Source organism: Gopherus evgoodei, chromosome 6, assembly GCF_007399415.2.
Source record: "Gopherus evgoodei ecotype Sinaloan lineage chromosome 6, rGopEvg1_v1.p, whole genome shotgun sequence".
Lineage (NCBI taxonomy): Eukaryota > Metazoa > Chordata > Testudines > Testudinidae > Gopherus > Gopherus evgoodei.
Window position 1 is genome coordinate 856,588 of NC_044327.1, and position 16,944 is coordinate 873,531.

Below are 16,944 nucleotides of genomic sequence, written 5' to 3' on the forward strand. Positions count from 1 at the left end.
CAGTTCCTGGGGTAATCCTTGCGCTTGTGTGCGTTTCCTCAATAAGCCATTGACATGGCTTGGCCTTTTTACTGTGGTACCTGAAAGGCTGCTTGTGGGTGTTTTCAGCCTCACAACATTTCAGTAACACACGTAGCCAAACTTCACATACGATGATAGCGCACACAATCCAATGAGATACTAATATCTAGCAGGTCAAGACTTTTAGAATACCTCACGAGGCGTACGTTGTGCAAAACATATTTACCACTGTCTCATAATTAGGATAAGGGCGTGCCAGGGTGTTTCAAAGGGGTCTGAGTTACTACAGTGAATTCTTTCCCAGATGTCTGGCTAGTGGGTCTCGCTGATATGTGCAAGCTCTAAATGATCTAACTGATACGCGGACAGGATGGAATTCCCCCCCAGGTCAGATGGACAGAGACCCTGGGGTTCTTTTTGCTCTTCTCTGCAGCATGGAGTGCAGATCTCTTGCTGATTTGAATGAGAGTAAATGGTGGATTCCCGGGAACTTGAAGTCTTTAAATCATGACTGTAGGACTTCAGTGACTTGAACAGAGGTCAGGGATCTGTTATAGGAGTGGGTGGGTGAGGTACAGTGGCCTGTTATGTGCAGGAAGTCCGGCTAGATGGTCAAGGTAGTCCCCTCTGACCTTGAAGTCTGAATTTAGGTGCCAAGAAAAAAAGCAGCTTTTTTCACTTTTCCTCTCAGGCTTTGTATTCTCTAAGGATGCGAATCCTTCATAGAGGTATCTTTTAGAGACAGGAAAATGGTTTGCCTTGTAACGCTGCTTCTCTGAAGCTACCACCTTGCAGGATGCTCTCTTGCCAGTACGTATTCCAACCGTTTGGGGCTACCTTTTTTGAGACTTTTCCTGTATCTGAAGCACAACTTTTGGTCTAGCATTGATGAACTTGCGTTGTTTGTTTTTTGGGAACTTTCCTTCTAGTCAGTTGAAGAAACTCACTGGGATGTTTAGAAGGTCATGCAGAAGATCATGCAGCAGCTGTTAGGGGCCTTGTGTGTGCAAAACACCTTAAGAGTTGGGGGAGTTCTGCCAGTCTTATGCCAAGGAGCTGTCAGTCCTGCAGGATGATAGATCTAGAGAAGTAGAATTGCCAGATAAATAATGTTCTTTGAGATGGCTTCAGCACACACCTGCTTCTGGGATAGGCGCTCTGTGGCCTGGCGAGATCAGAACATTCTAGAGCCATGTCCGTTGAGGCACATGTTCTTCTTTACTCCCCCCAACCATGCAGGGTTCTAAAGGTACAAAGGCGGGAGAAGCCCCAACTCTGTGGTTTCTCTCCGCCACTGACCGAACCGTGCAGTGAATTTGAAGCACAGCCCAATGTCCTCAGCAATTCCCTTGTTGTTTTTTTCCTCTTCCTCCTTCTGGGGTATCTTTGTTAACTGATCAGCTTTTTAAATGAAAAGGGACAAGATATTTTTGTACTGATGCTTTTGTGAGCATCATCTAGATCTGCAAAGATCAGGAGAGTATACATCAGACTTATTAATGGGGATTGGTAAGATCTTCAGACATGAGGCAATAGCTTTGCAAAAGTGACTGTTCCCTGCATACGTGAACTTAAGGTCCTTGGTTTGATTGGCAGAGTCTACTGTGTGGCCGAGCACACGCGCGCGCTGTCTCTCTGTAAACCCTTTAAATAGGAAACTGTAGGATGAGAGAGTTTTCAAGGCTCTGGTGACTGTACACACCTGCTTCAAGCTGGATGTCTGAGTATTCACTGAGACTGTCTTACTGTTTGTTAGTAACATTCTCCCACTTAATATTGTTTCGAAGTTACGTCGCTGCTCATTAGGGAACATACTCATTTAAAGTTGTGCAATGCTCCCTTAGGACATTTGGCCAACTTTCCCCTTCAAAGCCGGCCAGAGAGAAGGGGGCTTTGAAGGGGAAAGTGCCGCGTCTTCTTTTCAGCCATTGGCTGGGCAGCTGCCCCTGCTCCTCTGGAGTCCTCCGACCCGTGCTCGCAGGGCCTCATTCCGATAGGGGCTTTAGAGCTGCAGGCCAGTGCCCTGGGGCTCCCTTAGCCCAGGATCCTGCAGCCCCTAAAGCCCCTGCATTCTGGGTGGCCCTGCCTGTCAGGGGTGGGGGGCTCCCAGAATTGCAACCATGGGTACAGTGTCGTGCTGCACAAAGCCACCTGCACACCCCCTACACCAAACAGGAACTGCCTCAAGTAAGTGCTCTGCACCTCCTGCCTGTCCAAGCCCTGAGCCTCGTCCTGCACCCCCCCGAGCACCCTCCCAGACCCTGCACCCCCAGCCCTGAGCCCCAGGGGTAAGCCGGGGCAGCTCCCCACCACAGTACAGTATTGTACAGTGTTGCCTTTTGTCTGCCCCCCCACCCCCCCAAATTTCCTTGGAATCTAACTCCCTGCATTTCATTAAATCTTATGGGAAAATTGGATTCGTTTAACATCGTAACGTTGCATTTTTCAAAAACAACTACAACATTAAGTGAAGTTACTGTATTTACCTGCATTGTGGGGCTTTGGACATAATTGTTTAGTCGCTTCAGTCTCAGCTTTTCTGGGTAGCCTTACACTTGTTAATTCTAGCCTTTCTGAGGGGAGTATTAAAGGATTGCTTCCTACCTGTAATATGTTGCTTTCCTACTTTTTACCAGTGTAGGAGGCAACCTAAATTAGTAGTTGATTTACTTGTCCCTGGGGCTTGTAGAAGGAAGGAGAAATGTTTAAATTGATGCAGGAGTGCCAGTGATTAGAGGTGCTCCATACGGAAAAAACTTTGTCGTTCTTTTGCCAGCAGGGAAAATGCTTTAGTTCTTGATTCGTAACATGGAAATACACAGAAGCCATTTTACAGGAAGGAAGTTGTTGTGATATTAAATGATCTTTTGGGTAAAATCCAGTAGCTTAAATAAATTTGCGTACTGGTATCTGTCAGCTGAACCAAATTAACCTTTTACTGTCTCCGAGGTTACTAGTATTCACCTTTTCCCAAAAGTCTTTTGAGAGTGGGATAAAGATGGTAGGTATGGGGGAGACATCTGCTAATGATTCATTTGATAAAAGCAAGGGTTGTGAATCTAGTATTTGCTTTTCTCTAGCTCATAAATCCGATAGGTCCATGCTGTACAGGTATTCAGTCTGCAAAGCTTTCATGATCTGTAGACTGGTGGCACTTGGTGTATGTATAACCTCTCATCAAGATGAGAGATCTGAGAGATAATGCAGTAATTGGATTTTGAATAGTTATTTGACTGTACCAAAATTTTGTTGATAACAGCTATCAGGGTTCTCTCCCCACTCTGAACTTTCTACCAGCTTAGGTTAAGACTTCCCCAAGACGCAAATCTTTTCTTTGTCCTTGGATGGTGGTATTGCCACCGCCAAGTGATTTAGACAAACATCCAGGGAAAAGGGCCAATTGGAGTCCCTGTTTCCCCAAAATATTCCCCCAAGTCCCTTCACCTCCTTTCCTGGGGAGGCTTGAGAATAATATACTAACCAATTGCCTTTAATAAAAGTACAGACCAGACCTTTTCTCTTTAGGACACTAAAATCAATCAAGTTCTTAAAATAAGAACTTTATTATAAAGAAAAATGTAAAAGAAGCACTCCTGTAACATCATGATGGAAGGTAATGTTACAGGGTATTAAAGATTTAAAACAGAGGATTCCCCTCTAGGCTCAACTTCAAAGTTCCAAAAACAGGAATAAAATTACCTCTTAGCAGAGGGAAAATTGACAAGCTAAAATAAGAGAACCTAATGCATTTCCTTGCTTTACTTACAGTTTTTCTAATCTTAGATGCTTATTTCAGGTAGGGCTTTAGGAGAGGTTTTATTCCTGCCTGGTCCCTCTCTCGGTCCAGAGAGAGAGCACAGAGAGACAAAACAACATTGAAATTATCTTCTTTTCTTATTGGTCCTTTTGGTCAGGTGTCAACCAGGTCATTTGAGGTTCTTAACCCCTTACAGGTAAAGGAGGGATTTTGTGCTACCTTTAGCTGTATGTTTGACAGCAGCAATTTAATAAAAATAAATATGAATTTGACTTTAAAATATAGTGCAGCAAGTCAGTTCAAACATTCTTTGGCTCTCCTGCTAGCAGAATAGTAGCTTATCAGTATAATTGACTTTGTAGGATTGCAGCTAGCAACACTAAAGTCTAAATGCATTTCAGCATTAAAAGTTTGCTTTCAGTTGTTTAAATTGGTGCACAAAGCCTTAACTGTATAAACGTATTTTTTATACATTATAGTAAAATCAATGTTGTAGTCTGTATAGGTTGAGCTTTTTTGCTCTCATACAATGTACAAATGGTTTTAAGCACATCAATTTAAGGTGTATACTTTCTTGAGATTCTAACTTGTATGTGAGTTACTATATATATTAACTGATGCTGTAGTTAATGTTGCATTTCTCCCATACTTGTTCAAACAGTTACACTGTTTTGAAGTAGAATGACACTTTGAAAGGTCTTTGGAATATTACCTCCCAAAAGCTGACATGGCCTCAAAATAGTTAAATGAGAATTTTCATTCAGCAAAAATTACATCCTATCTGGGTAGCATGTAATGTTGCTAAATGTTTTTTTAGAGGAGAGAACCCTTTTTAACAAGGACATACAGGTTCAAGACCATTTTCTTGAAGCCAGCAGTTACATATCATCTGAGAGAACGGTTTGCTAAAACCTGGTGGTATTGAATCCACAGCCATGCTGGCTGTAATGATATACAGTAGCCCATATTTGAGAACTTTTTCACAAAAATTTTAACCTGGAATTGGCTTGACTATAAACCTACCTAGCTAATCTCACTCTGCTTTTGGATGAGGAATATCAGTTATGGTGTTTTGGCTGGGTCTTGATTGCTCAAAAGACTGTGCCTGGGAATGAACATTTTAGGTATGAGACTTAAAAGGTTTATTAAAAAATAAGCATTGAAAGCTTATTTTCTCTAGGGATATATTTTTACTATTAAAGTATATGCTTGGGTGATGGAACCTTTCAGATTGAGATTATAATAGTCTTTCCTGGTTTTTATATATCTGTCCATTTTATAGGAAAGCCAAAAGCAACTTTGAGACAGCCAGGATTAAGGGCTATACCAGAAAGCAGCAGAAGGCCTACACTCCCTTGGCCAAAAAGCAAAGGAAGTTCTTATGGAATTGTGAAACCCAGCATAGAAACTGCTCAATATGCTTTGCCTCCGGCACCTGGAAGTGGCCTGTCCAAAGAGACTCTAATGCAGAGACATGTCACAATGGTTAACAGGTCAGTATGTATAGTATAATAGTTATAAAATGTGCTGGACAAAAAAACAATTTTGATAAGCTGAAAGTCCTGAATTGTGGACATTCAGGGAACAGCAGAATTGTCTGAACTGTCTATATTTCCAAAACTCTTATTTTTTTAAGAAAAATAAGAATTGTTGCATTTACATTTTTATCAAGAAGTGGGATTATACCAGAACACTCTTCTGGCATGTGGGGTGATGAGCAAGCACTTTGCCTTTCGTCTCCTCTCTTTCAATATGCCACTACCTTAATATACCATGTTTTGTGTTACAGAGATGAATTATCGCTTGAGGCAGTGTTGGGGGATATTTGACAATTTCAAGCAGACACTTCTAAATTTATGAAACAATACAGCAAAATCTTGGGTACAACTGAATTCCTGAAAATATTTTTTAAAAAAATGTTAGTTTGAAAGTCTTAAGTTTTTTTAATCACCTACCAAAAAAGCAAGTATCAGAAAAAGCCTGTTTCAGCGATGACATTTGTAATGGTATTGCAGGGAAATCCATGGATATAATTTAAATATCTTTTACAGGTAGCACACCTGCTTGAGTTGAATGTGGTGACTGCTTTCAGTCTCATAAAGGGGCATTGCGTAGAAAAGAAATCTCCATTCAGTGCTGGTGAGAGACTGAAAGTGACTGTAAAAAGAAAATGACATGCAGTTCTTTGTTTAAGATCTCAATGACTTGCAGTTAAAACTTTCCTCTGTTTACAAGAGAGGATTCCATCCTGCTATCTTCCAGCCTTGCAAAGAGTCTGGAATGAGCACCTGGCTTGACAGGTGTTCTGTTTAAGCATAATTGGATGTAAAAGATTCTGCAGTAGGAACATAGTTAACAATTTTGTTGATGTGTGAGCCAGAAAGGACTTCTGCTCATTTTGGCCTTGAAGTACTATGAAGAGTAAAATTTAATTGTCAAAAAGTAAGCCAATACTGCCAGGATTGCATACAGGGTACAGATTTGTTTAAAAATTATATTCAGTGATTTCACATGTAGATCTCACATTGCACTGCAAAAAAGGGAAGAGGCGGTATTATTTATCCCCATTTTATAGTGGGGATCCTGACGCACAATGTCTGACTTGTCCAGGGCTACTTAGTGAGTGATCCTGTGCTCCTCTTCCTCTTGCCAGGTGTCTTTTCTGACCTGAACTGTAGCTATGCTTTAATCTATGCATGCTGCTGTGAAAACATTTAGACTTCAAATGTTATGCTTACTGAAGGTGGCTTTTTTAAATACACACAAGAGTAAAAAGTAGATTGCTTGCTCGTATTTTGACAGCTTAGGGACAAACATGGAAATATAGTACTAAGATGAAGACTTGTAATGTTGGTAACTTTATTTATGGATGTGTACATATTTTTAATTTAGTGAAAATTTAACAGATTTTCAGAAGTATTGAGGACCCTCATCTCCTGTTGAAGTTGGCACCTCTGGAAATCAGGCCATAAATTAGTCTTTAGAGAGATCATCCCATACAGAGATTGAACTGTAAATGTATAACTGATAGTTGTATTTGCAGAATGCATGAATGAACAAAAGTTGCACATAAATATATCAATTTCTCTACAGTACCTAGAATTGTGTCTGGGAGGATTGCAAATAAGAACAGGAGAGTGTCTGTCAAGCAGAAATTACAGTATTACACTATTAAATGCTCCATGATACTGTCAGTCCATACTGATACTCTGTGAAAGTGTTTCCCTTGGCATTGCAGTGTCAGCATAGAAATGTGGATTTCTAAATAATTTTAAATTGAGTCAACCTTTTGAGTTTTTTCATTCTGCTGTTACAAAACCACCACATGTAATTTACATGTATCCACTACGATTTTTTTGAGTCTTTCACTAAACTGGCATGAAGATTGACTTACAACTCTCCATCGGAAACAGTGCTAGTTCATCTTTTGGGGTAACTGTCAGAACGCTAGAGGCTAGTGGTGTTTCTGCTTGCATTTTGGTTTAAACTGTCTCTGAAAGCTGAGAATTCAAATGAACCCTTTTAAAAGGACAAGTTAGCTATTAAAAGCTGATATATTTTTAATACAGTACAGTGTCTTTTTTGGGGAGTGGGGGTGGGGTTAGTTTTTTGTGCACTTGAATCCAGCAACTGCATGGCCAGATCTGGATGAATTCACAGGAGGGTTCTTTGCTGTTTTTGCTGGATTAGCATTACCCATTGGTTTTCAGCCATTCTTTGACTATCTAAAATCCAGCTTGGCTAAAACAACTGCTGCACCATCATTTCTCTTTATGTAATGTTTATTGCTGAACTAGGTCATCAAATGATGATACAGAGAATGTCCTCATACTATCATTGTTTGGACTAAGTCTCAAAATAGCTTTGATTACTTTGATAATCCTCCATCTGTTATGGTTATTTATAATTAAGCATTGACTTGAAGCAAAATGAGTTATATGCTACTTTCCGCTAAGGCATAAATATTAACAATGCATATCAGTGTGACAGTTTAATTGTATTCACTACAAATATTTTTGCAAAAGACCTTAAAACCCACAAGAGTGTTATCCATTCAGATTTCGTATGCAAGTCGTGTGTATCGGGGGATGTGGAGGAGCAGAGAAACTAACAGCAGTTAATTTCACTCTTCAGAGAATGGGGTCCTGTCTAGTCTGACTCTTGCTTTAAGGACAATACAGATAGTCTGGTGAGCATATGTAGGCTCTACTGTTGTAAAGCATACCCATAGATTCCCAGGTCAGCTGTGGCACTTTTCTAGGCAAGTCTAGTAGCACCATCTATTAAAGTTGCCTGGTAGATCACACAAGACCCTGTTTTCAGCTGCTTATAATTTTTTGTCAAACTTAAACCATTAAAATTGAAATTTCCTATGCTGGGTGTCTTGCTGAGGCAGGGGTTCGTTAGTTTGAGGGGGTTTTTAGTGTTGGTGTGTTTTTGTGTGTGTGGGTTTTTTTTTGGTTTTTTTTTGGTTTTTTTTAATTTCAACCCAAACAGTTAAGTTGTTTTCAAGAATGTTAGGGAAAAATAAATTGTCTTGTCAGTGTTTAAAATAAGTAAAGACTATATTTCTTTAGAAGTTCTACACCTTCATGTTCTAGAGGAGGAACTTGAAATTTGGCAGAGGCTTCTTTTTGTGTCAAGGATGTGCCTTCTGTTGTTCCTATAAAAATCTGCTCAAATTTACCCAAGTTATAAGCCATAGGATAAAATCTGTCTGTGATTGCTCAGACTTCTTAGAGGTTAGTAGATAAAATCTGATTCATAGAATATTAGGGTTGGAAGAGACCTCCAGAAGTCATCCAGTCCAATCCCCTGCTCAAAGCAGGACCAACGCCAACTAAATCATCCCAGCCAGGGCTTTGTCGAGCTGGGCCTTAAAAACCTCTAAGGATGGAGATTCCACACATCCCTAGGTAATCCATTCTAGTGCTTCACCACCCTCCTGGTGAAATAGTGTTTCCTAATATCCAACTGAAACCTCCCCCACTGCAACTTGAGACCACTGTTCCTTGTTCTGTCATCTGCCACCACTGAGAACAGCTGAGCTCCATCCTTTTGGAACCCCCCTTCAGGTAATTGAAGGCTGCTCTCAAATCCCCCCTCACTCTTCTCTTCTGCAGACTAAATAATCCCAGTTCCCTCAGCCTCTCCTCGTAAGTCATGTGCCCCAGCCCCCTAATAAATTTTGTTGCCCTCTGCTGAACTCTCTCCAATTTGTCCACATCCCTTCTGTAGTGGAGGGACCAAAACTGGACACAATATTCCAGGTGTAGCCTCAGCAGTGCCGAATAGAGGAGAATAATCACTTTCCTCAATCTGCTGGCAGTGCTCCTACTAATATAGCCCAATATGCTGTTGGCCTCCTTGGCAACAAGGGCACATTGCTGACTCATATCCAGTTTCTAATCCAGTGTAATCCCTAGGTCCTTTTCTGCAGAACTGCCACTTAGCCAGTCGGTCTCCAGCCTGTAGCAGTGCATGGGATTCTTCCTTCCTACGTGTAGGACTCTGCACTTATCCTTGTTGAACCTCATCAGATTTCTTTTGGCCCAATCCTCCAATTTGTCTAGGTCACTCTGGACCCTATCCCTACCCTCCAGCATATCTACCTCTCCCCCCAGCTTAGTGTCATCTGCGAACTTGCTGAGGGTTCAATTAATCCCATCATCCAGATCGTTGTTATAGAATATCAGGGTTGGAAGGGACCTCAGGAGGTCATCCTAGTCCAACCCCCTGCTCAAAGCAGGACCTAATCCCCAACTAAATCATCCCAGCCAGGCCATTGTCAACCCTGGCTTTAAAAACCTCGAAGGAAGGAGATTCCACCACCTCCCTAAATAACCCTTTCCAGTGGTTCACCACCCTCCCAGTGAAAAGGTTTTTCCTAATATCCAACCTAAACCTCCCCCGCTGCAATTTGAGACCATAACTCCTTGTTCTGTCAGTCTCATGAAAATTAAATGTTCTGTGTAGGTCCTTTGTGAGTCTGGCATGAGTATTTGAAATCATTTGGATGAAAATAAAACTATTAATTCCTTATCAATTAATTGGCACCCAGAACTTTTTTAAGCCTTTCTCTGCAAGCACGAGGGCTAGAAACTAAAGGTTTTTTTAAAATGAAAATAGCAATTCTCCTTTAGGTCTGTGCTCTTGTACACCACCTCCCCTGCAAACCTCAAAGTCAGCAGAATGAGGAGAATCTCCCTGATTTCTGTAATCATACTCATAGGACTGGAAGGGACCTCAGGAGATCATCTAGTCCAATCCCTTGCACTCATAGCAGGCCTAAGTATTATCTAGACCATTCCTGACAGGTGTGTTTGTCTAACCTGCTCTTAAAAATCTCCAGTGATAAAGATTCCACAGCCTCCCTAGGCAATTTATTCTAGTGCTTGACCACCCTGACAGTTAGGAAGTTTTTCCTAATGTCCAACCTATACCACCCTTGCTGAAATTTAAGCCCATTGCTTCTTGTCCTATCCTCAGAGGTTAAGAACAACATTTTTTTCTCCCTCCTCCTTGTAACAACCTTTTATGTACTTGAAAACTGTTATCATGTCCCCTCTCAGTCTTCTCTTCTCCAGACTAATCAAACCCAGCTTTTTCAGTCTTCCCTCATAGGTCATGTTTTCTAGACCTTGAATCATTTTTGTTGCTTTTCTGGACTTTCTCCAATTTGTCCACATTTTTCCTGAAATGTGGTGCCCAGATCTGGACACAATACTCCCCTTGAGGCCTAATCAGCACAGAGTAGAGTGGAAGAATTATGTCTTGTCTTGTTACAACACTTCTGCTAATACATCCTAGAATATTTGCTTTTTTGCAACAGCGTTACACTGTTGACTCATGTTTAGCTTGTGGTCCACCATGACCCCCAAAGCCGTTTCTGCAGTACTCCTTCCTAGTCAGTAGTTTCCCATTTAGTATGTCTGCAACTAATTGTTCCTTCCTAAGTGGAGTACTTTGTATTTGTCTTTATTGAATTTCATCCTATTTACTTCAGACCATTTCTCTAGTTTGTCCAGATCATTTTCTATCCTATACTCCAAAGCACTTGCAACCCCTCCCAGCTTAGTATCATGCACAAACTTTAAAAGTGTACTTTTTCTACATCAATGATTTAGACAATAGTAAAGATATTGAACAGAACTGGACCCAGAACTGATCCCTGGGGGACCCCACTCGTTATGCCCTTCCAGCATGATTGGTCATTTTCGTTGCCCTCTGCTGGACTCTCTCCAATTTGTCCAGATCCCTTCTGTAGTAGGGGAACCAAAACTAGATGCAGTACTCCAGATGTGGTCTCACCAGTGCCAAATAGAGTGGATAGTCACTTCCCTCGATCTGCTGGCAATGCTCCTACTAATACAGCCCAATATGCTGTTGGCCTTCTTTTCAGCGAGGGCACGCTGCTGACTTATACGATGGTATAGGCAATCTGAGTTTCCTATGGTTATTACAGAGCAATTCATGTAGTTTGAGTCACTTTTTTTAAAAAAAGTCAAATACATAAAATGGGAACCCAAAATTGTTGATGAATGGTGTAAGCAGATATGATGGATCGTTTAACTTTTATTGGAATTGTAAGAACAGTGAATTAGGAATTCTCACCAAAGCGCATTAAGTGTTAGAAAATAACAAGAATATCACCTCATACTGTAGCATGATATCTTTATAAAACTGGAAAAGTATACTGTGTTTTGTGTGAACACAGATTCTTCCCAGGCAGCTATGCAGGAGATGGTGATTGAGTAGGCGATTGAGACCCAGAGCGTTAGATAAATGCTTTAATTAACATCCAAATAAGTCCACTCATTAATATAACCAAACAGCATAAAGCCGCAAGCAGAGAAATAGCTTTTAAAATTCTTATATTTACGCACTCTTAAGTCATGGAAAACAAAGATGGAAGAAATTGGTTAGTGAAGCCCCTACAGACCCATTGATGCCATGCTGGGGACTCACCCAATTTATAATTAATCAGATTCATAGCTATACTTGACCATTTCCATGAATGTAAAACAGTTTGGACCTTGCCCTTAATCCATGTGTGGTATTGCGGGTTACCCATACTAATACAAATTCTTTGCACCAATTAAATTTGTAATACATCATATAAATCAATGGAGTTCTCTTTAACTAGTTGCAAAAACACCTAAAACTCCACTATTTTAAAACTTAGTTATGCATGTACCTGTTTTTCTGTGGTTAACTTGTATGTGTCACAACATGAGTGCATAGTTATGATGTTGGATCAAACCCTCAGACCTACTTCAATTCAATCAATATTACTTTTTATACTATAGCAAAACCCATCACACTCCGCTTTAATACTTCCTGCTTGCTTTCCAGCAGATTTCACTCTAATGAGCATTATAACGCTGTCAGCATTATAACATAATTTGTCAGCCAAACCCTCCTCTGCCCCCACCCCGCACCAACGCTCCAGCAATAGCGTCGCTGTGCAGCACTAGTGACACCTAGTGGTGAAATGCTCCAAATATAGAGCAGGAACTCTCCTTTGAAATATGGAAAGAAGATGCATAAATCCACATAGTCTGAACTTGCCAGGGCCTATTCTCTGCATTTATAAACCTTAATGAAAGTATAAGTGGTAAGGGGGCTGAAGTATTAAGAATCAATTTAAATATTAGCTCATGATTGGTGTTTTTATTAATTGCATTGTATTGCTTTTACTGTTTATAGTCTGATTTGGATATTGGTCTCAGTGATTCCTTTGAACAAGAATTTGCAATTCAGCTAAAAGGGAGATACACCGCTGCCTGTAACAGGAAGTTTCACCACCCATTGTTTTAGACCTAGACATGGCTCAGTTTTTCTACAGAGGCCCCAGGAAACCCCATGCAAGAGGTAGAGGGTTCAAAAGACCTGCTTCCCCACACCCTCTCCAAAAGGCTCTGCATCTCAGTCTTAGGTTCTGATGTGACATTATTTTTGATGGGAGTTCAAGAACCGTGAAACACTTAGCCCAACACGGGGATTAGAGATATATTACAAGTAGTGGAAGAAAAATAGTAAAATGTATATCTTTGTAAGAACACTATGTGTTTGTGAGAATGCAGAGTACCAGATGAAGGGCCAAATCCTCAGATGTGTTGAGCACCTGCAGCTTGTTTGAAAGTCGGGATTTGCCTCTAAATCCAGTAAGACTGGATCTGAAAAATGATATATGAAAAATATAACATATGCCTATGTATATTAGGGCTGTCAACCATATTAGAAAAATGAGAGTAACAAAAATTGCAATTAATCAGTTTTAATCACAGTGTTAAACAGTGTTAGAATATCATTTATTTAAATATTGTTTGGATTTTCTGTATTTTCAAATATAGGGTTAGGACTGGGGGCTCTGGGCACAGGCATGGGAAGCTGCAGGCTAGGGCTTCAGCCCCCCTGCAACTGATACCTCACACCCTGCCCACAGGTATCTGATTAACACATTAAAAAAATAACACGTTATCTTTGCTTTCAGTTAATCGCAGGTGTTAGCTGAGATTGACAGCCCTAATAACATATTATAGTATGTGATAATGAGACTACAATGCATATGTATATAGGACAGTTAAAATGAAGAGCTAAAGACTAAAGTCACTTAGGTACTCAGATTACACAAGTGTGCAACCTTATTGTTTTCAAGTTTGGAAGGAATATCAACACTTTTTTTAAGTTAGACAACTAGTTGTCTAACACTTCGGATAAACTAGCCATATTTTTGTCATGCAGTTCGTGTGCATTCTTTACTTATATAGGTAGATGGATATGAAGTACAAGCATCTTTGGTGGTGTCACAGTGAGGGTATGTCTACACTACCAAATTAGGTTGAATTTATAGAAGTTGGTTTTTTAGAAATAGTTTTTATACAGTCGATTGTGTGTGTCCCTACATAAAATGCTCTAAGTGCATTAAGTTGGCGAACTGTGTCCACAGTACCGAGACTAGCAACGACTTCCGGAGTGTTGCACTGCGGGTAGCTATCCCACAGTTCCCGCGATCTCCGATGCACGTTGGAATTCTGGGTTGAGATCCCAATGCCTGATGGGGCAAAAACCGTGTCGCGGGTAGTTCTGCGTACATATAGTCAGGCCCTCCCTCCCTCCTTGAAAGCAATGGCAGACAATCGTTTCACACCTTTTTTTTATTTTTTTTCCTGGGTTACCTATGCAGATGCCATACCATGGCAAGCATGGAGCCCACTGAGCTCACCGTATGTCTCCTGGGTGCTGGCAGATGTGGTACTGCATTGCTGCACAGCAGCAGTTCATTGCCTTTTGGCAGCAGACAGTGCATTATGATTGGTAGCCATCATCGTCGTACTCCTGGGTGTGCTTTTAGCCGACCTTGGTGAGGTCGGTCAGGGGCACCTGAGCACATGAGTGACTCAGCCAGGTCATTCCCATCTTCTGCCAAGCACCCAGGAGCTGACGATGGCTAGTAGTTGAACTGCACCGTCTGCTGCCACTCTAAAGATGTAAAAGAGAGATTGAGTGGATCAAAACAAGAAATAGTCCCGATTTGTTTTGTATTCATTTGCTTCCTCCCTCCGTGAAATCAACGGCCTGCCAAACCCAGGGTTTTGAGTTCAATCCTTGAGGGGGCCATTCTGGGTGACAGTTTGTGTTTCTCCTTAATGCAAAGCCACCCCCTTTGTTGATTTTAATTCCCTGTAAGCCAACCCTTTAAGCCATGTCATCAGTTGCCCTTCCCTCCATCAGAGCAACAGCAGACAATCGTTTCACACCTTTTTTCAGCACAGGCACCATTTGGAACATGGAGGCCACTCAGATCACCGTGGCAATTATAAGCACTGTAAACACCACGTGCATTATCCAGTAGGATATGCAGAACCAGAACCTGCAAAAGCGAAACCAGGCGAGGAGGCGACGGCAGCACGGTGACGAGAGTGATGTGGACATGGACATAGACTTCTCACAAAGTATGGGCCCCGGCAATGTGCACATCATGATGTTAATTGGGCAGGTTCATGGCATGGAATGCTGATTCTGGGCCCGGGAAACAAGCACAGACTGGTGGGACCACATAGTGTTTCAGGTCTGGGACGATTCCCAGTGGCTGCGAAACTTTCACATGCGTAAGGGCACTTCCATGGAACTCTGTGACTTGCTTTCCCTGCCTTGAAGCGCCAGGATACCAAGATGAGAGCAGCCCTCACAGTTGGGAAGCGAGTGGTGGTAGCCCTGTGGAAGCTTGCAGCGCCAGACAGCTACCGGTCAGTTGGATGTCAGTTTGGAGTGAGCAAGTCTACTGTGGGGGCTGCTGTGATCCAAGTAGCCAACACAATCAAAGAGCTGCTGATATCAAGGGTAATGACTTTGATAAATGTGCAGATCATAGTGGATAGCTTTGCTGCAATGGGATTCCCTTACTGTGGTGGGGTGATAAACGGAACCATATCCCTATCTTGGCACCGGAGCACCAAGCCAGCGAGTACATAAACTAAAAAGGGTACTTTTCAGTGGTGCTGCAAGCACTGGTGGATCACAAGGGACGTTTCACCAACATCAGCGTGAGATGTCCGGGAATGGTACATGATGCTTGCATCTTCAGGAATTCTGGTCTGTTTCAAAAGCTGCAGGAAGGGACTTTCTTCTCAGACCAGAAAATAACCATTGGGGATGTTGAATTGCCTATAGTTATCCTTGGGAACCCAGCCTACTCCTTAATCCTATAGCTCATGAAGGCATACACAGGCAGCCTGGACAGTAGTCAGGAGCTGTTCAGCTATAGGCTGAGCAAGTGCAGAATGGTGGTAGAATGTGCATTTGGACATTTAAAAGCATGTTAGTGCAGTTTACTGACTCAGACCTCAGCGAAACCAATATTCCCATTGTTGTTACTGCTCGCCGTGTGCCCCACAATATCAGAGAGTAAGGGGGAGACGTTTATGGCGGGGTGAGAGGTTGAGGCAAATTGCCTGGCTGCTGATTACGTGCAGCCAGACACCAGGGCTGTTAGAAGAGTACAGGAGTGCACACTGTGCATTAGAGAAGCTTTGAAAACCAGTTTCATGACTGGCTAGACTGCGATGTGAAAGTTCTGTTTGTTTCTCCTTGATGAACCCCCTTCCCCCCTTGGTTCACTCTACTTCCCTGTAAGCTAACCACCCTCCCCTCCCTCTTCAATCACTGCTTGAAGAGGCAATAAAGTCATTGTTGCTTCACATTCATGCATTCTTTATTAATTCATCACACAAATAGGGTGATTACTGCCAAGGAGGCCAGGAGGGATGGGGGAAGAGGGAAGCACAGAGTAGGCTGGGGGAGGAGGTAGGGACAAGGCCACACTGCACTTAAAAACTTGAAAACTTATTGAATGCCAGCCTTCTGTTTGGACAATCCTCCGGGGTGGAGTGGCTGGGTGGCCGGAGGCACTGCATTCTTGGGCATCTGGGTGAGGAGGCTATTTAACTTGGGGAGGAGGGCGGTTGGTTACACAAGGGCTGCAGCAGCGGTCTGTGCTCCTGCTGCCTTTCCTGCATCTCAACCATACGCTGGAGCATGAAACTTTGATCCTCCAGCAGCCTGAGCATTGATTCCTGCCTTCTGTCAGCAAGCTGACGCCACCGATCATCTTCAGCCTGCCACTTACTCTCTCCAGCCTGCCACCTCTCCTCACGTTCATATTGTGCTTTCCTGCACTCTGACATTGTCTGCCTCCACACATTCTGCTGTGCTCTGTCAGTGTGGGAGGACAGCATGAACTCGGAGAACATTTCATCCCGAGTGTGGTTTTTTTCGCCTTCTAATTTTTGCTAGCCTCTGTGAAGGAGAAACATATATGCAGCTGGTGGAGGGGAAAAAAGGGAGAGTGGTAGTTAGACACATTTTAGAGAACAATGGGTACACTCTTTCATGGTAAATCTTGCTGTTAACATTACACAGCACATGTGCTTTCGTTACAAGGTCGCATTTTGTCTCTTATTGAGGGTATGCCAGTTTGATGTGAGAGATCACTCACGCAAGGCCAGGCAACAGAATTCGGCTTGCAGACAGCTATGGTAAGCCACAGTCCTTTGGCTTCTTTACCCTTCATAACATGTGGGAACAGTTTCAAACAGCAGTGCCCTCATTTCTCATACCAAGCAGCTGTTGGGTTGGCAGTTTAAAAGGAGGGGCTTCACCCC

General features: G+C 42.2%; 1 protein-coding gene across 3 annotated transcripts in view; it reads left to right on the plus strand.

Annotated features, from left to right (window-relative positions):
* The first annotated feature begins 5,054 nt into the window (after positions 1-5,054).
* TDRD7 (tudor domain containing 7) overlaps positions 5,055-16,944 on the plus strand; it is a 79,937-nt gene continuing 68,047 nt past the window's right edge. For 2 of the 3 annotated variants that reach the window (XM_030566867.1, XM_030566869.1), the window contains exon 1: positions 5,145-5,271. In XM_030566867.1, the coding sequence (XP_030422727.1) occupies positions 5,243-5,271 (29 nt within the window). In that variant the 5' untranslated portion in view covers positions 5,145-5,242. Of the gene's footprint in view, positions 5,272-16,944 lie in introns of all 3 variants that reach the window. The other variant, XM_030566870.1, reaches the window with a different exon arrangement.